Here is a 20,257-nt window from a genome sequence, read left to right on the forward strand (position 1 = left end):
TCCTTCTGCTGCTTGAGCCGCAGCAGCCGCTCCCACTGCTGCTTCAGCTGCTGCCTCCTGGCGGTCGCCTTGCCGGCCTGGCTGTGCTTGGCAGCCACCAGCTGTTATCATTGTCCCACTTACTTACCTTCTGCTTTGCTTGCTAACCCTTTTTGAAGCTATTATACAACTATTTTGCGGGTCTTTAAAGACGACTCGCCTAAATGCCACCCCCTATCCCATACTATTACATCATTCTACATCCCCTACACCTAACACGAACCCCGTACTCCTAAAATTCCCAGGGTTATCCTCCACACTCAACATTACCCCCAAAATCCTAAAACCCAGACTCTATCTCACCTGGAAGCGCCTTCCAAGCTCTTCTCCTTCTGCTGCTTGAGCCGCAGCAGCCGGTCCCACTGCTGCTTCAGCTGCTGCCTCCTGGCGGTCGCCTTGCCGGCCTGGCTGTGTTTGGCGGCCACCAGCTGTTATCATTGTCTCACCTGCTTTGCTTGCTAACCTCTTTTTGCAGCTACTTACGTATGCAACTACTTTGCAGCTCTTTAAGCGACTGCGTACACTGGGCGACAGTCGCGGCGACTAGACGCCTATTCTTGTCAATTTCATATATTAGCTTTTTGTCGCGACAGAGTCGACAACAGCTATAAGAAAATTTGACGGCTCACCCAAATGTCACTTAACCTACTAAATCCCTACATCATTCTACAGCCCGCACACCTAACACGAACCCCGTACTCCTAAAATTTCCAAGGTTATCTTTATCTAAAGCGCCCCCATGGGGTGGCTACATTGCAACTCCCGAAATTGAACTCCTAAAACTTCCAGGGTTATCTTTGCCTAATGTGTCCCACACTCAATATATCTCCTGGATTTCTAAAAGTCTCCAGCTCATTTTAATCTCACCTGGAAGCGCCTTCCAAGCTTTTGCCACTTCAGCTCGCTAATCCGTCGGGCTATGTCAGCGACTTTAGTTCGTTTACGGATCTCCTCATTTCTGATTCGATCTCGTAGAGATACACTGAGCTACCCTGCTTTTATCCCAGGTTTATCTCACTCACCTGGAAGCGCCTTCCAAGCTCTTCTCCTTCTGCTGCTTGAGCCGCAGCAGCCGGTCCCACTGCTGCTTCAGCTGCTGCCTCCTGGCGGTCGCCTTGCCGGCCTGGCTGTGCTTGGCAGCCACCAGCTGTTCTGCTGCTGCGTCGATGTGTTCGAGACGCTTGGACGCCGCCGAGAGGTCCGTCACGAATTTCTGGGTGGAGAAAATTGTTGGTTAATTAGTTTTGCAGGGCAATCGACACTGCGGGCATCTTCTTGATTGGGCCATTGTGCGCGATTTGTGGTTTATCTTCATACTCCAACTACCCCAGATCCCCCAGAAAGCAAGCAGCCTATTTAAAAGATGGTACGATACACATTTTGCAAAAATGACACCTATATGCACAGTATGATGGCTGTTTAATTATGGAAATATCCAAGATTTTCCAAGTTAACTCATCGAATAATTATTGTTTCGAAACATGGTTAAGTTTCTCCTGCAGGTCCTGTCATATAGAATAGAGCCAAAATGATCCAATTTCTTTCGAGCTGCGAGTTGCTAAAAATACACTTCCTCCACCTCACAGCTGGATCGTAACACCCTCATCATCATCATCAAGTTATTGTCTCCACTGCAGGATCACAACTTTCTCTAATTTACCAGAGGCAAACGGAAGATAATAGATTACCGCCACCCGTAGGCAGCCGCAGCCCCGGGGGAGTTTTGTGGATCATATTATCGGTCTGAATACCGTACACGAGCGTCCATTTCTTAGTTTGGTTGTGCAGGGCAGGAAGTTTCTGCAGAAACGCACAGTTGTGGACTGCCAACCACATAAGTCTTGATATTCCTCTCACCTCGTACTTCCTCTTGGCCGTGTCCACACTGTCGCCCGCGTCGTCAGTCCGCAGCATCCTCTCGCGCTCCTTCATCCACTTGTCGAAGTCACCTGGGGGGTTACTCCGAAACGCCGTTTACGTAGTTATCTATTTGTCACCGACGCTCATGCTGGCATCTCGCTGTGTGAGAGAGGGATAGCAACATTCGAAACTTCGGATAGCGTTTTTCGGAGTAGCCCCGCTGGCACTTGGATATCTAAAGAGACACGTCATCCCTACATCAGGTACTTGAGTTCCATAAAGATACGTCATCCCCTCACTGGTACTTGAGTCTATAAAGAGTCACGTCATCCCCCCATCGTTCTAAGTCTCTACTTTACTCACTTGGTACTGAAGTCTCTAGTTGTCATTCTCTCACCTCCTCTCTAAAGAAACAAATCATATCTTAATCCTCAAACTCTCCAAAGAGACAAGTTATTCCTCTCACCTCGTACTTCCTCTTGGCCGTGTCCACGCTGTCGCCCGCGTCGTCAGTCCGCAGCATCCTCTCGCGCTCCTTCATCCACTTGTCGAAGTCGTCGCACTCGCGTCTCTAACACACACTAGGGTTTCTAAAAAGACACGTCATCCCGGCACTTGGTACTTGGGTCTCTTAAGAGACACGTCATCGCCTCAGTTCGTACTTGAGTCTCTAAAGAGACACGGCATCACTTTAGCTCGTACGTCTCTGAAGAGACACGTAACCCCCATCCACACCTGGTACTTAAGTCTTAAGTCTAAAAAGAGACAATATATCCCCTCATCTGTCACTTGGGTCTCTAAAGAGACGTCATCCTTTCACCTGGTCTCTAAAAAGATACAGTTCATCTCCTCATCATGTACGAGGCTCTGTAGACCTGGTAATCCTCTCACCTCGTACTTCCTCTTGGCCGTGTCCACGCTGTCTCCCGCGTCGTCAGTCCGCAGCATCCTCTCGCGCTCCTTCATCCACTTGTCGAAGTCGTCGCACTCCGCGAAGAAGCCGTACAGCTGGCTGGCGTCCTGTCCACGCCCTAGCTTGTTGATGCCTCCACCGAGTACTACGGTTGCTATAGTGCCATGTTGCTCTCACCTGGTACTCGAGTTTCAGAGACGTTATCCTCTCATTTGCTGCTTAGTTTGAGTCTCTAAAGACACGTCATCCCGGTACTTGGTACTTGGGTCACTAAAGAGATACGTCATCGTCTCAGCTCGTACTTGAGTCTCTAAAGAGACATGTAATGCCCTCACCTGATACTTAAGTCACTAATCAGACACGTGAGTCCCTCATCCGGCACTTGGACCAATAAAGAGACACGCCATCAACTAAATCTAGTACTAGAGTCTCTAAAGAGTCGCGTCCTTCACTCACTTGGTACTCGAGTCTCTTAAGAGAGCTTAAGAGTTGTCATTCTTTCACCTCCTCTTTAAAGAAACGAATCATATCCTATCCTCAAACTAGGGTCTCTAAAGAGACAAATTATTCGTCTCCGCGTCTCTAAAGGGTCTCTCATTAGAGTTTCTAAAGAGCCACACATTAGGGTTTCTAAAGAGCCAAGTCATCCTCCCTCACCTGGTATTGGGTCCCTATCTATAGAGACGTGTCATGCCCTGATGTAGTACTTGAGTCTTTAGAGAGACACGTCACCCCCACCTACACCTGGTACTTGGTAAAAAGACGAAAGTATATCCCCTCATCTACCACTTGGGTCTCTTTAGAGACGTCATCCTTTCACCTGGTCTCTTAAAAGATACAATACATCTCCTCATCTCGTACGAGGCTCTGTAGACCTGGTAATCCTCTCACCTCGTACTTCCTCTTGGCCGTGTCCACGCTGTCTCCCGCATCATCAGTCCGCAGCATCCTTTCGCGCTCCTTCATCCACTTGTCGAAGTCGTCGCACTCCGCGAAGAAGCCGTACAGTTGGATTGCGTCCTGACCACGCCCTAGCTTAATGATGCCTCCACCGAGTACTAGGGTCGCTATAGTGCCATGTTGCTCTCACCTGGTACTCGATTTTCATAGACGCTATCCTCTCATTTGCTGCTTAATTTGGGTCTCTAAAGAGATACGTCATCGGCTCAGCTCGTACTCGAGTCTCTAAAGTATCACGTCATCCCCTCACCTGATACTTAAGTCACTAATCAGACACGTGAGTCCCTCATCCGGCACTTGGACCAATAAAGAGACACGCCATCAACTAAATCTAGTACTAGAGTCTCTAAAGAGTCGCGTCCTTCACTCACTTGGTACCTACTCGAGTCTCTTAAGAGAGCTTAAGAGTTGTCATTCTTTCACCTCCTCTTTAAAGAAACGAATCATATCCTATCCTGAAAGAATCATATCCTATCCTCAAACTAGGGTCTGTAAAGAGACAAATTATTCGTCTCCGCGTCTCTAAAGGGTCTCTCATTAAGGTTTCACATGTAATGCAATGCAATAAATGATTTGATTTGATTTGATTTCTAAAGAGCCACACATTAGGGTTTCTAAAGAGCCAAGTCATTCTCCCTCACCTGGTACTTGGGTCCCTATCTATAGAGACGTGTCATGCCCTGATGTAGTACTTGAGTCTTTAGAGAGACACGTCACCCCCACCTACACCTGGTACTTATGTCTTAAGTCTAAAAAGAGACAATATATCCCCTCATCTACCACTTGGGTCTCTAAAGAGACGTCATCCCCTCACCTGGTCTCTAAAAAGATACAGTTCATCTCCTCATCTCGTACGAGGCTCTGTAGACCTGGTAATCCTCTCACCTCGTACTTCCTCTTGGCCGTGTCCACGCTGTCTCCCGCGTCGTCAGTCCGCAGCATCCTCTCGCGCTCCTTCATCCACTTGTCGAAGTCGTCGCACTCCGCGAAGAAGCCGTACAGCTGGATGGTTTCCTGACCACGCCCTAGCTTGATGATGCGTCCACCGAGTACTAGGGTCTCTATAGTGCCATGTTGCTCTCACCTGGTACTCGAGTTTCAGAGACGCTATCCTCTCATTTGCTGCTTAGTTTGAGTCTCTAAAGACACGTCATTCCGGTACTTGGTACTTGGGTCACTAAAGAGATACGTCATCGCCTCAGCTCGTACTTGAGTCTCTAAAGAGACACGTAACCCCCATCCACACCTGGTACTTAAGCCTTAAGTCTAAAAAGAGACAATATATCCCCTCATCTGCCACTTGGGTATCTTTAGAGACGCCATCCTCTCACCTGGTCTCTAAAAAGATACAATTTTATTCATCTCCTCATCTCGTACGAGGCTCTGTAGACCTAATAATCCTCTCATCTCTATAGTGCCATGTTTCACCTGGTACTTGAGTCTCAGAGACACTAATTTCTCATTTGCTGCTTAGTTTGAGTCTTTAAAGACACGTCATCCCGGTACTTGGGTCTCTAAAGATACACGTCATCCCCTCAGCTCGTACTCGAGCCTCTAAAGTATCACGTCATCCCCTCACCTGATACTTGAGTCACTTAAGAGACACGTCAGTCCCTAACCCAGCACTTGGGTCACTAAAGAGATACGTCATCGCCTCAGCTCGTACTTGAGTCTCTAAAGAGACACGTAACCCCCATCCACACCTGGTACTTAAGCCTTAAGTCTAAAAAGAGACAATATATCCCCTCATCTGCCACTTGGGTATCTTTAGAGACGCCATCCTCTCACCTGGTCTCTAAAAAGATACAATTTTATTCATCTCCTCATCTCGTACGAGGCTCTGTAGACCTAATAATCCTCTCATCTCTATAGTGCCATGTTTCACCTGGTACTTGAGTCTCAGAGACACTAATTTCTCATTTGCTGCTTAGTTTGAGTCTTTAAAGACACGTCATCCCGGTACTTGGGTCTCTAAAGATACACGTCATCCCCTCAGCTCGTACTCGAGCCTCTAAAGTATCACGTCATCCCCTCACCTGATACTTGAGTCACTTAAGAGACACGTCAGTCCCTAACCCAGCACTTGGGTCTCTAAAGAGATACGTCATCGGCTCAGCTCGTACTCGAGTCTCTAAAGTATCACGTCATCCCCTCACCTGATACTTAAGTCACTAATCAGACACGTGAGTCCCTCATCCGGCACTTGGACCAATAAAGAGACACGCCATCAACTAAATCTAGTACTAGTCTCTAAAGAGTCGCGTCCTTCACTCACTTGGTACCTACTCGAGTCTCTTAAGAGAGCTTAAGAGTTGTCATTCTTTCACCTCCTCTTTAAAGAAACGAATCATATCCTATCCTGAAAGAATCATATCCTATCCTCAAACTAGGGTCTGTAAAGAGACAAATTATTCGTCTCCGCGTCTCTAAAGGGTCTCTCATTAAGGTTTCACATGTAATGCAATGCAATAAATGATTTGATTTGATTTGATTTCTAAAGAGCCACACATTAGGGTTTCTAAAGAGCCAAGTCATTCTCCCTCACCTGGTACTTGGGTCCCTATCTATAGAGACGTGTCATGCCCTGATGTAGTACTTGAGTCTTTAGAGAGACACGTCACCCCCACCTACACCTGGTACTTATGTCTTAAGTCTAAAAAGAGACAATATATCCCCTCATCTACCACTTGGGTCTCTAAAGAGACGTCATCCCCTCACCTGGTCTCTAAAAAGATACAGTTCATCTCCTCATCTCGTACGAGGCTCTGTAGACCTGGTAATCCTCTCACCTCGTACTTCCTCTTGGCCGTGTCCACGCTGTCTCCCGCGTCGTCAGTCCGCAGCATCCTCTCGCGCTCCTTCATCCACTTGTCGAAGTCGTCGCACTCCGCGAAGAAGCCGTACAGCTGGATGGTTTCCTGACCACGCCCTAGCTTGATGATGCGTCCACCGAGTACTAGGGTCTCTATAGTGCCATGTTGCTCTCACCTGGTACTCGAGTTTCAGAGACGCTATCCTCTCATTTGCTGCTTAGTTTGAGTCTCTAAAGACACGTCATTCCGGTACTTGGTACTTGGGTCACTAAAGAGATACGTCATCGCCTCAGCTCGTACTTGAGTCTCTAAAGAGACACGTAACCCCCATCCACACCTGGTACTTAAGCCTTAAGTCTAAAAAGAGACAATATATCCCCTCATCTGCCACTTGGGTATCTTTAGAGACGCCATCCTCTCACCTGGTCTCTAAAAAGATACAATTTTATTCATCTCCTCATCTCGTACGAGGCTCTGTAGACCTAATAATCCTCTCATCTCTATAGTGCCATGTTTCACCTGGTACTTGAGTCTCAGAGACACTAATTTCTCATTTGCTGCTTAGTTTGAGTCTTTAAAGACACGTCATCCCGGTACTTGGGTCTCTAAAGATACACGTCATCCCCTCAGCTCGTACTCGAGCCTCTAAAGTATCACGTCATCCCCTCACCTGATACTTGAGTCACTTAAGAGACACGTCAGTCCCTAACCCAGCACTTGGGTCACTAAAGAGATACGTCATCGCCTCAGCTCGTACTTGAGTCTCTAAAGAGACACGTAACCCCCATCCACACCTGGTACTTAAGCCTTAAGTCTAAAAAGAGACAATATATCCCCTCATCTGCCACTTGGGTATCTTTAGAGACGCCATCCTCTCACCTGGTCTCTAAAAAGATACAATTTTATTCATCTCCTCATCTCGTACGAGGCTCTGTAGACCTAATAATCCTCTCATCTCTATAGTGCCATGTTTCACCTGGTACTTGAGTCTCAGAGACACTAATTTCTCATTTGCTGCTTAGTTTGAGTCTTTAAAGACACGTCATCCCGGTACTTGGGTCTCTAAAGATACACGTCATCCCCTCAGCTCGTACTCGAGCCTCTAAAGTATCACGTCATCCCCTCACCTGATACTTGAGTCACTTAAGAGACACGTCAGTCCCTAACCCAGCACTTGGGTCACTAAAGAGATACGTCATCGCCTCAGCTCGTACTTGAGTCTCTAAAGAGACACGTAACCCCCATCCACACCTGGTACTTAAGCCTTAAGTCTAAAAAGAGACAATATATCCCCTCATCTGCCACTTGGGTATCTTTAGAGACGCCATCCTCTCACCTGGTCTCTAAAAAGATACAATTTTATTCATCTCCTCATCTCGTACGAGGCTCTGTAGACCTAATAATCCTCTCATCTCTATAGTGCCATGTTTCACCTGGTACTTGAGTCTCAGAGACACTAATTTCTCATTTGCTGCTTAGTTTGAGTCTTTAAAGACACGTCATCCCGGTACTTGGGTCTCTAAAGATACACGTCATCCCCTCAGCTCGTACTCGAGCCTCTAAAGTATCACGTCATCCCCTCACCTGATACTTGAGTCACTTAAGAGACACGTCAGTCCCTAACCCAGCACTTGGGTCACTAAAGAGATACGTTATCCTCTCAGCCGTACTTGAGTCTCTAAAGAGACATGTAATGCCCTCACCAGGTACTAAGATCTCTAAACTTTATAGAGTCTAAAGTATCACGTCATCCCCTTACTTGATACTTGAGTCACTAAAGAGACACGTCACCCCTTCATCTGGTTCTTGAGATGCGTCCAAGTCTCTAAAAAGATGTCATCCTCTCACCTAAATCGCTAAATCCTATCCTCAGACATGGATCTATCTTGGATCTACATTATCCCCTTACCTCGTACTTCCTCTTGGCCGTGTCCACGCTGTCTCCCGCGTCGTCAGTCCGCAGCATTCTCTCTCGCTCCTTCATCCACTTGTCGAAGTCGTCGCACTCGCGTCTCTAACACACACTAGGGTTTCTAAAAAGACACGTCATCCCGGCACTTGGTACTTAAGTCTCCAAAGATACACGTCATCGCCTCAGCTCGTAATTGAGTCTCTAAAGAGACGTCATCCTCTCACCTGCTACTTAGTTTGAGTCTCTAAAGAGACACGTCATCCCCTCAGCTCGTACTCGAGTCTCTTAAGTGCCCCTCACCTGCTTAAGTCACTAATCAGACACGTGAGTCCCTTATCCGGTACTTGGACCAATAAAGAGACACGCCATCAACTAAATCTAGTACTAGTCTCTAAAGAGTCGCGTCCTTCACTCACTTGGTACTCGAGTCTCTTAAGAGTTGTCATTCTTTCACCTCCTCTTTAAAGAAACGAATCATATCCTATCCTGAAAGAATCATATCCTATCCTCAAACTAGGGTCTCTAAAGAAACAAATTATTCGTCTCTGCGTCTCTAAAGGGTCTCTAACACACACTAGGGTCGCTACAGAGACACGTCACCCCCTCATATCGTACTTGGGTCTCTATAGAGACGCGTCATACCCTGATGTGTTACTTGAGTCTTTAGAGAGACACGTCACCCCCACCCACACCTGGTACTTGGTAAAAAGACACAATATATCCCCTCATCTGCCACTTGGGTCTCTAAAGAGACGTCATCCCCTCACCTGGTCTCTAAAAAGATACAGTTCATCTCCTCATCTCGTACGAGGCTCTGTAGACCTAGTAATCCTCTCACCTCGTACTTCCTCTTGGCCGTGTCCACGCTGTCTCCCGCGTCGTCAGTCCGCAGCATCCTCTCGCGCTCCTTCATCCACTTGTCGAAGTCGTCGCACTCGCGTCTCTAATACACACTAGGGTTTCTAAAAAGACACGTCATCCCGGCACTTGGTACTTGGGTCTCTAAAGAGACACGTCATCACTTTAGCTCGTACTTGAGTCTCTAAAGAGACACGGCATCACTTTAGCTCGTACGTCTCTGAAGAGACACGTAACCCCATCCACACCTGGCACTTAAGTCTTAAGTCTAAAAAGAGACAATATATCCCCTCATCTACCACTTGGGTCTCTTTAGAGACGCCATCCTCTCACCTGGTCTCTAAAAAGATACAGTTCATCTCCTCATCTCGTACGAGGCTCTGTAGACCTGGTAATCCTCTCACCTCGTACTTCCTCTTGGCGGTGTCCACGCTGTCTCCCGCGTCGTCAGTCCGCAGCATCCTCTCGCGTTCCTTCATCCACTTGTCGAAGTCACCTGGGGGGTTACTCCGAAACGCCGTTTACGTAGTTATCTATTTGTCACCGACGCTCATGCTGGCATCTCGCTGTGTGAGAGAAGGATAGCAACATTCGAAACTTCGGACGTTTTTCGGAGTAGCCCCGCTGGCACTTGGATCTCTAAAGAGACACGTCATCCCTACATCAGGTACTTGAGTTCCATAAGAGATACGTCGTCCCCTCAGCTCGTACTTGAGTCACTAAAGAGATACGTCATCGCCTCAGCTCGTACTTGAGTCTCTAAAGAGACATGTAATGCCCTCACCTGGTACTCAGATCTCTAAACTTTATAGTCTAAAGTATCACGTCATCCCCTTACTTGATACTTGAGTCACTAAAGAGACACGTCATCCCTTCATCTGGTTCTTGAGATGCGTCCTTCACTGATCTGGTACTCAAGTCTCTAAAAAGATGTCATCCTCTCACCTAAATCGCTAAATCCTATCCTCAGATATGGATCTATCTTGGATCTACATTATCCCCTCACCTCGTACTTCCTCTTGGCCGTGTCCACACTGTCGCCTGCGTCATCAGTTCGCAGCATCCTCTCGCGTTCCTTCATCCACTTGTCGAAGTCGTCGCACTCCGCGAAGAAGCCGTACAGTTGGATGGCGTCTTCTAGTTGCGCCCGGCGAGCCTCCGAGAGTTGGAGGAGCTCCTCTGTAGGACAAAGAGGAAATTAAAAGACCGTCTAAATAAGCATCATCACCATTTCAGCCATAGGACGTCCACTGCAGGCCTCCCACAATGATTTCCATGTTGATCGATTGGTAGCGGCCTGCATCCAGCGCCTTCCTGCTACCTTTATGATGTCGTCCGTCCACCTTATGAGTGGACGTTTCACTCCAGAACCTTGCTGCCGTAACAAGTTGGTTAAATACTATTGCGACGACATCTATCGTCTCGCCACTACGAACTAGTGGCAATTATCTCTCGACAGATGGCGCTGATACTTGCATAGTATAGAACACGGCTCTTCGACTACAAACCTATAGACTAAGAGCTAGTGAACGCCAGACCTATGTTATTTTATAAAGGCTGAAAGTTCGTCAGCGCATGCTCCCAACATAGCTAAGAACCATGTCCAAACATGAAGTTTGGGTCATGGTGGCTTTGGCCGACAGACGGTACTAAAGGTGTGTAAAATACAACTTAATTATGTCAAAGTATAAAGGCTGTTTTTTTAATATTTCCCTCAAAATGTTATTAGAAATGACGTCATTCATCGACAGACACCTACCATGGTGGCAGCCCTTAGCCAGACACCTTAAAGTTCATGAAAATGTAGTCCTACTTACGTCATACTATAAAAGCTGATATTTACATAAATAATAATAATAATAATAATAAATTATCTTTCTTCGAGGTTTAATAAAACAGAACAACAATAATAAAATCTTTATTTAAGCAAAACAGATTTACAAAAAACGGAATGACAGTCTTAAGCTAATTACATGCTATGCATAAAATATTTGAACTATCATTTGATGAAGTTTCCTCATCAGCCAGACACTTCTGATGGTTCCTTCGCCTATAAGAATTATCCTACAATTCCTAAACTTTCAACCTTTATAAAATAACGTAGGTCTGGCGTTCACTAGCTCTTAGTCTACTACATCGCAGTATCAGTTTTGCGCCCTGACTAACCATATTATGTAGGACATCAAGATAGAAGGGCGGGTATGTACCATCCTAGATTGCATCTCACTTAATATCAGGTTAAATACCTGCTTGGTTCGGCATAAAAATGGTGTGCAATTGGAACTTAAACCTCGAGCATGATACCAACACGGAAGGAAGCAATACCACCTTCGCTTCCTTTAGTGCGCTTTCACATTTAAGCGACTTTAGCAGCGCGACTGTCGTGCAACTCGTAATTTCATACTATATGACAGCGCGGCAGTTTCCTTTTAGGCTGACATCGGTGACCGACGTCAGCGGCGCGCACGATTACACACTAGTTCTATGTAATCATCTGCCGCTGACGACGGCGTTGCAGTGCGGTGCTTCATGGAACATTGTGTTTATTCGTACGCTCGACCGATGTACGCGACCGACGTCAGCGTAGGAGGAAATCAAGCCTTAGTATCGCGCTGACGCACGCTGACCGTCGGCGCTGACGGCCAAAATGTATGAAGCGTCGGCGCCGAGTGATCAGCGTCACTCAGGAACGTTCCCTTTTATTACATACATTTTGATCTGTCAGCGCCGACGGTCAGCGAGCGGTCAGCGCGATTCTAAAACCCGCCTTAATGTGAATTCGCTGCTGTCGCACTTCTGACGATCGGGCAAGACTTGGAGCGAGATAAAACACATAGCTCAAGACCGAACGAGATGGAGGACTGTTGTGGACGCCCTCTGCCCCATCTAGGGGACATAGGACCATAAGTCAAGTCAAGTCAAGCACTTCTGACGCCCTAATGTGAAGGCGGTCTTAGTGGTTGACCATCACATGCCCATATCCTTATGAAGACACTCACCGTAGTCCTTTTTAATGGCCGCTCGCCTGTCTTCAACGGTGGGCAGACGCGCGGGCGCGGCGCGGGACGCGCGGCGGGCGTGCGGCCGCGGACGACGCACTGGCACCACCTGGGAGAAAGAAATAAAAATAGAAATATTTATTTATCTATATCTATCTATATAAATAACTAGCTGACCCGGCGAACTTTGTTCCGCTTTAATGGCAATAAATAAGCAGACTTTTTTTTTATTTTGAACGGGATAAAAAGTATCCTATGTCCTTCTCCTGGCTCTAAACTACCTCCCTGACAATTTTCAGCTAAATCGGTTCAGTCGTTCTTGAGTTATAAGTGGAGTAACTAACACGACTTTCTTTTATATACAGGGTGTTTCTTGTAAGGTGTCAAGCCGAAGGCAGGTGATAGGTGAGGACTAGACCTATCGATTTCACCCCCATGTATGTTTTACGATTTTTCATAGTTTAGAAGTTATCGTTAATTTTGTGATTTTTTCAAATTGTATGACCTAGTAGGCTTTAAATTTTTTTATCTTTTTTTTGGGTCGACTTTTCTCAGATTTCTTTTTTTTGACAGATTCCCTATTAATTGCAGATTTTTGAAAAAAATAATCAACTTCCTATCTTTGATGCAAGATACAAAATTTTTGCTAGAAACATAAAAAATATGCTTTTAGCGGAACATTCTAAAATTTTCAACTTAAAAGTTTAAAAAAAAAAACAAAATTCCATAGGTCCAAAATAATTTTAAAAACTGCGCAGTTTTCTGAACTTTCATAATAACACAAAAAAACATGTACTTAATAGGCCATTATTTTCTGTAATCGCTCCACTAAAGTGGTAAGTCGGAGATTCCGTTACATGTTTTTGACTTTCTTAGGACTAAGTAATGTTTGCAATCCCTTAAGTTTACGTTATGTAGAACACATTTAGAGACAATAACTGAACAGAACATTGTTTTATCCACAACGAGGAAGCTCTTGCCCTTCATCTGGTATACAATAGGGAATATGAAAATATTGATGAACTGCGGACAAAGCTGACTGAAGCACAAAACCAAATTAAAATGAAGAAGAAGGTTTTACGAAGATTTTTTTCGCGTCGTTGTCGAATGTGCATTCAGGTCAACGGCGGACATTATGAACATTTACTTTAAAATAAATCATTACACCCATTTTTGCTCTCTCTCTCTCTCTTTATCTCTCTCTCTCTCTCTCTCTCTCTCTCTCACACACACACACACACACACACACACACACACACACACACACACAAACTCTTTCCCTTTCTCTCACACTCTAATATGTAGGTAGTTATATCGAATTTAATCGTAAAGTAACAACCACCACTGTGGTCTAGTGGTAAGGCCACCTATTTAGGACAGCCAATTCCTCTGTGGTTTAGGATTCCGAGTGAAGCTCGCTGATCATCCATCAGTTTTCATCAGGTCAGATGAAGGGCAAGAGATTCCTCGTTGTGGATAAAAAAATGTTCTGTTCAGTTATTGTCTTTAAATGTGTTCTAAGTAACGTAAACTTAGAGAATTGCAATCATTAGTTAGTCCTAAGAAAGTCAAAAACATGTAACGGAATCACCGACTTACCACATTAGTGGAGCGATTACAGAAAATAATGGCCTATTAAGTACATGTTTTTTTGTGTTATTATGAAATTTCAGAAAACTGCGCAGTTTTTTAAATTATTTTGGACCTATGGAATTTCTTCTTTTTTTTTTAACTTTTATGTTGAAAATTTTAGAATGTTCCGCTAATAGCATATTTTTTATGTTTCTAGCAAAAATTTTGTATCTTGCATCAAAGATAGGAAGTTGATTATTTTTTTCAAAAATCTGCAATTAATAGGGAATCTGTCAAAAAAAAGAAATCTGAGAAAAGTCGACCCAAAAAAAAGATAAAAAAATTTAAAGCCTACTGGGTCATACAATTTGAAAAAATCACAAAATTGACGATAACTTCTAAACTATGAAAAATCGTAGAACATACATGGGGGTCAAATCGATAGGTCTAGTCCTCACCTATCACCTGCCTTCGGCTTGACACCTTACAAGAAACACCCTGTATATAGAAAATGAATTGTTGTTCGTTAGTCTGATTATAACTCGAGAACGGCTGGGCCGATTGAGCTGATTTTGGTTTTAAAATGTTTGTCGTAGTCCAGGGTAGGTCTAAACGGTGAGTAAATACGCTCGCGATTTTGTTTTTCTGTGACAGACAAAATTCCACGCGGGCGAAGCCGCGGGCGGAAAGCTAGTCTTTGAATAGATATTGAATAACTTTATTTAGCAATCAAATAACACAACATATAGAATAGAAAAATCATTTTAAAATTGTTGCCAAAAAAGTTTCCCACTCCGTATGGACTTTAGAACACTGAACTGTCCCTGATATGACATTTACAGGAGGGCGCTACTATCAATACTGGGCTATTACACATCTGACTTGACGTTTCAGTTGTTGGACTATAATTTTTTTCCTCTTTTTTTTAAGAAATTAAATGAAAAAGATTATAAGAATATATTAATGAAACTTGTGGGTAGATCCACTGCCAAAGAGTTGGGACGAGAAAGATAAAACAAAAGAAAATTACCTGCTTCACTAGGACCGTCTTCTTCACGCGCTGGACAGTACGGACTTTCTCTGGGCGGCGAACTTGCACCTGGAAAGGAATGATTTATTTTAGGATCAGATTAAGGGCTAGCTCTAATACCCAAAAAGTGTTTTAGTTCTTTTTTTTACTTTTCTCTTAGTACTCAATAAAATGTTGTATGTTCTTAGAGTAGTTTATCATATTTTTTATACATCAATCTGTCTCCCTCCACCCCACATTTACAAACGTAACATTCTTAACGCTATCACCAATCGCTCTTCAACTCACCGGTACAACCCTCGGCTCGATCTCTCGCACATAATTAGCGGGGACAAAGCCATCGGTCCGGTCAGCTTTCCGCACCGACCACCAGTCCGGATTGGTCTTGTTGATGAGGAACATCACCTCGCCCTTCTGCATTGATATGCCTTGTCCGGTGAAAGCGTAGAGGGCCTTGACCTGGAGGAATAGAACATATTAAATCAGGGATTACCATAATTTTACTATGACGCCATGGAGAATTTGTTAAAAGGGTTCCGGTGGGAACTAGAGGTGGTTTTAAACTCGTTTAAAATCTAGAAGCTATCGTCTGGGCCTGTTTAACATTTACTGACTGGGTTTTAGCGACCGAGCTGTAGATGTTAACTGTACAGACGTAGCATGGTGGAAACTATAGTTGGATGGTGGAAAACCTCGGTTTGGACTGGCCATGAATCCTTCCAGTAGCGCTTACTTCAATACGCTGTTTATGTAACGTGGATTCGAAGTTATCTGTTACGGTTGTATCTTTTCTTAAAGGTTTTAAAACCTTTGTTTGTCACCTGTCATCCGCTTTGCAATGGAGGGAAGTCGAACCCTAATTTCGAACTCCTCCTATGTTCTTCTGATTAATTTCGTTGCGGGTCCAATAACAGTTTAACTTTCCCCCGGGACTAACTTGACCTTCATTGGTTGGGTTTTTGTGGCGGTCAAGCTGTAGATCCTGGCTACACAGGAGTTGCAGTGGTGGGAACGAGAGGTGGGAATAGTCCCGTATCTGTTACGGTCATTATGGACTAATATCCATGATGTCACTCGTGGCAACATCTCACTTTGCGTGAGAAAGATGAAAACATTCTGATTCAACTTCTGATTACGTTCTAGGGACCTCACAGATGCTCCCGGGTCTATCTATCACCTTCACTCGTGCCAGCATCACGCTTTACGGAAGAGGGACAGATGGTATACCTCCCATAATCACAGATGCTCTTGGATATATCTGTCACTGTCGCTTATGTCGGCATCCCGGTATGTGCGAGAAGGATGGAAACTTATATATACAATTAAATAAATAAATGAACATACCTGCGGCACGCTGCGCTCCTCAGTAACAGTGCGATGTTCCAGTCTCTCCACGGGCTCCTCCTCCCAGACTTCTGTCGGCACCAGTCGGGATTCCTTGACCCATTCTTCTTCTTCTAAAGCCGCTGCGGACTCGACTTCTGTGGGGAGCTGGGGACAGAATTTAGAGGGTTTTGAATTATTGTCATAAGAATATTATGTTAGATGTGAAAGGAAAATAAGACTGCTAGTACGGAAAATACACTTTTATTAAAAAGTTCCTGTGATTAGCTGACAAACCAAAACCTAAATCGATCGATATTATATCGATCAACTATAAATAACGAAAGGCATATTTATGCGACGACTAATCTATTTAGACGACCAATACTTTTCAACTTTGATATTAAAAGATGGGAATCTTAAATATGTATTACGCCATTTGGTCATGTTAAAAGTGACAATTCTGTACAACTTTTCCAGGATTGTTTTTTACTTTAAGTGTTTTTGGCCTGCACCACTGGTGGTGCAAAGGGTATTTTTAAATCCCTCTTGCACCACCAACAAATAGTGCTGTGCTACCATCGACTGTAAAACTAGTAGTAGACTGTAAAATACTTAATAATTTAATTGGTATTTATAAATAAATCATAACCTACCTAAAAGTTTTAATTTGTGTGTGTATAAGTGCCTATAAACATTTCACTTCAAACCCACGATACCCCGGGCCTACATCCTACATACAACGAATAAAGTACCAGGGCAACATAACCATAAAGGAGCTATTTTATGATACATGCTTAATTCTCGGGTCAACCAAGAAGAATTTGATATAGCTCCTTTATGATTATGTTGCCCTGGTACTTTAGGAATTATTCCTTGTATGTAGGTATGAATGGTTGTTATTAATTTTTATGTTATGTTGTCAAATCTGTCCAGTAGTTTCGGAGCCTATTCAGTACAAACAAACAATCAAATCTTTCCTCTTTATAATATTAATATTATATGATTATAGATAATCGTTTTACAGTTAATGGTAGGGCGGCACTATTGGTGGTGTAAAAGGGATTAAAAAATACCCTTTGCACCACCAGTGGTGCAGGCCGGTGGTGCAAAGGGTACAAAAGGTGTATTTTCGGCTCTCTAAGCTGGGCTAGTAACTACTAGTTTCTCCTTCTTTTTTACTATTTTACCTGTAGCGTGTGTATTCCCCTAACGGTCAATCTCTCAGCATTCGCTTCTAAGGAGGCTAGCTCAGCCGCGTGAGCTCTGAGCTCGTCATGCAGTGCCCTCTGTCGAGCCAGTAACCACTAATACTTGCTTCTAGTTCCCTTCTACTATCCTACAGTAGCTTCTACTTCCTGTATCCTATCCTAACTGTAGCGTGTTCTTTTCTCCTATCTCACCTATAGACTATGTATCTATCTTCCTAGCGGTAATACTTAGTTTTAGCTTTCAAGACAGCTAGCTCGCTCAGTTACGTGAGCTCACCATGCAGCAATCACTGTTAGTTAAGTTAATATACTAGTGGCTAGCAAGCAAGCACTAGCTTGCTTCTACCTTACAACTACCTTACTTCATCATCATCATCATATTTTCAGCCATAAGACGTCCACTGCTGAACATTGGTCTCCCCCAATGATTTCCATGTTTATCGGTTGGTAGCGGCCTGCGTCCAGCACCTTCCTGCTACCTTTATGATGTCGTCGGTCCTTCTTGTGGGTGGACGTCCCACGCTGCGTTTTCCTGTACGTAGCCTCCACTCCTTGCTGCCTTATAGGCCATCGGTTCTGCGTACTTTATGCTCTGTCCTATCTCACCTGTAGCGTATGTATTCCTCTAGCGGTCAATCTTTCAGCATTAGCTTCCAAGGCTGCTAGCTCAGCCGCGTGAGCTCTGAGCTCGTCATGCAGCGCCCTCTGACGAGCTAACAAAGCAGCGGCTTCGTGAGCGTCGCGGCCGCAGTCTTCGGTCGCAACCAGCGCTCGCTTCTCCTTCATCCAGGATTCGGCTTCGTTCGCGTCGCCGTAGAACTGTGAATGAAACAAACGTTGAGTATTGCATCTGCGAAGAAAGAGACTATGCAAAATCTATCACTTGATCAATAATAGACTCGTGGGGTTACCAAAATGAAAGTATACCCAAAAAGGAGTGTAATGTTTTAGTGTGTGCTTCTGTTATAAATGGTGCCTGATGCAAATATGGCTGACTGAAGCTGCAATGAAATTGAGTGGCAGTTTAAGGCATGTTCCCACGGGGACATACTGTTTTTTGCAGGATCCCGTTTAGTTAGTTTACGTGCTTCGAACATCCCATTTGCAGTGTCCCACAAAAACCGATCCGTTCGAATTTGTCATTAGAATTTCAAACACGTGTGTTAACATGACAGTCCAGTTTAGTGGGAACCTGCGTTACTGGATTCCGTATTACTGGATTACCGTGGGAGCGAGCCTTTACCTGGTCGCGCGCGTCGTCCAGCTCCTTGAGCGAGCCACTGCTGCTGAAGCAGGCGGCATCTGAGCTGATGATGGAGCCAAGTGTCTCACCTGGTGTGCCTCGGCTGTGTCTGCCAGCTGCTTGTCAAAGGCAGACGCCTTAGCTCTTAGGGTGCTTGGCGTTGATCAGACTAGAGTGGGGACAGCGAGAGCTGGCCTGATGATGGAACCAAGTGTCTTACCTGGTAAGCCTCATCCATGAAACTGGGGACTGCTACTGACGGATCTGAAGCTGAAATGCTGGAATCCAGTGGCGGCTTAGGGCGTGTCTCCACGGAAACCTCCCGTTTTTTGTAGGAACTGTTTTTCAGGAACTATTTTGTAGGGACTGTTTTTTGCAGTAACTGTTTTTAAAGGAACTGTTTTTGCAGGAACGTTTTTGTAGGAGCTGTTTTTGCTGGAACTCTTTTTACAGGAACTATTTATTGCAGAAATTTTTTTTGCAGGAACTGTTTTTTTCCAGGAACCTGGCCACTGAACCAGGTCTGATGATGGAGCCAAGTGTCTCACCTGGTGCGCCTCGGCCGCGTCTGCCAGCTGCATGTCAAAGGCAGACGCCTTAGCTCTTAGGGTGCTTGGCGTAGATCAGACTAGCGGAGACAGCAAGACTCTGCTGGCCTGATGATGGAGCCAAGTGTCTCACCTGGTAAGCCTCAGCCATGAAACTGGGGACTGCTACTAACGGATCAGAAGCTGAAATGCTGGAATCCAGTGGCGGCTTATGGCGTGTCTCCACGGAAACCTCCCGTTTTTTGTAGGAACTGTTTTTTAAACTAACTGTTTTTGCAGGTACTGTTTTTTGCAGTAACTGTTTTTTAAAGGAACAGTTTTTGCAGGAACTGTTCTTTGCTGGATCTTTTTACGGGAACTATTTATTGCAGAAATTTTTTTGCAGGAACTGTTTTTTTCCAGGAACCTGGCCACTGAACCTGGCCTGATGATGGAGCCAAGTGTCTCACCTGGTGCGCCTCGGCCGCGTCTGCCAGCTGCATGTCAAAGGCAGACGCCTTAGCTCTTAGGGTGCTTGGCGTTGGTCAGACTAGTGGGGACAGCGAGAGCTGGCCTGATGATGGAGTCAAGTGTCTCACCTGGTGCGCCTCGGCGGCGTCTGCCAGCTGCTTGTCGCGCGCGTCGTCCAGTTCCTTGAGCGTTGCCCACTGTTGCTGAAGCGAGGACAGCCGGCGCTCAATCTCGGCGCTCTTTGGGTGCTTGGCGTCGATCAGACTATAAGAAACAATAATGGATACATAAATAACCGGTAATTACTCGTTATAGGTCGCGCAGCGAGAGTTGAGACGATCAACACATGCAAAGATTTGTATCCGCGCTGAACGGACAAGGCAAGCAAAGATTTGTATGGGTATACGCTCGCGTGATTCGGAGATTCATCTAAGAATCTCCGTGCTTTGATAATAAAATTAAACGTTCCCTGTACATATCATAGATTTTTTATTATTATTATTATAATATCTGCAATCAGCCCAGT

General features: G+C 44.9%; 1 protein-coding gene across 1 annotated transcript in view; it reads right to left on the bottom strand.

Annotated features, from left to right (window-relative positions):
- LOC135085960 (spectrin beta chain, non-erythrocytic 1) overlaps positions 1–20,257 on the bottom strand; it is a 176,269-nt gene that overhangs the window by 109,772 nt on the left and 46,240 nt on the right. The window contains exons 17-24 of the mRNA XM_063980744.1: positions 19,860–19,995; positions 18,097–18,309; positions 16,301–16,447; positions 15,245–15,415; positions 14,957–15,025; positions 12,355–12,463; positions 10,362–10,534; positions 1,062–1,252 (exon numbers count right to left, since the gene is read on the bottom strand). Coding sequence (XP_063836814.1) covers positions 1,062–1,252; positions 10,362–10,534; positions 12,355–12,463; positions 14,957–15,025; positions 15,245–15,415; positions 16,301–16,447; positions 18,097–18,309; positions 19,860–19,995 — 1,209 coding nt within the window. The remainder of the gene's footprint in view (positions 1–1,061; positions 1,253–10,361; positions 10,535–12,354; positions 12,464–14,956; positions 15,026–15,244; positions 15,416–16,300; positions 16,448–18,096; positions 18,310–19,859; positions 19,996–20,257) is intronic.

This window comes from Ostrinia nubilalis, chromosome 30, assembly GCF_963855985.1.
Source record: "Ostrinia nubilalis chromosome 30, ilOstNubi1.1, whole genome shotgun sequence".
In the NCBI taxonomy this organism is placed as follows: domain Eukaryota; kingdom Metazoa; phylum Arthropoda; class Insecta; order Lepidoptera; family Crambidae; genus Ostrinia; species Ostrinia nubilalis.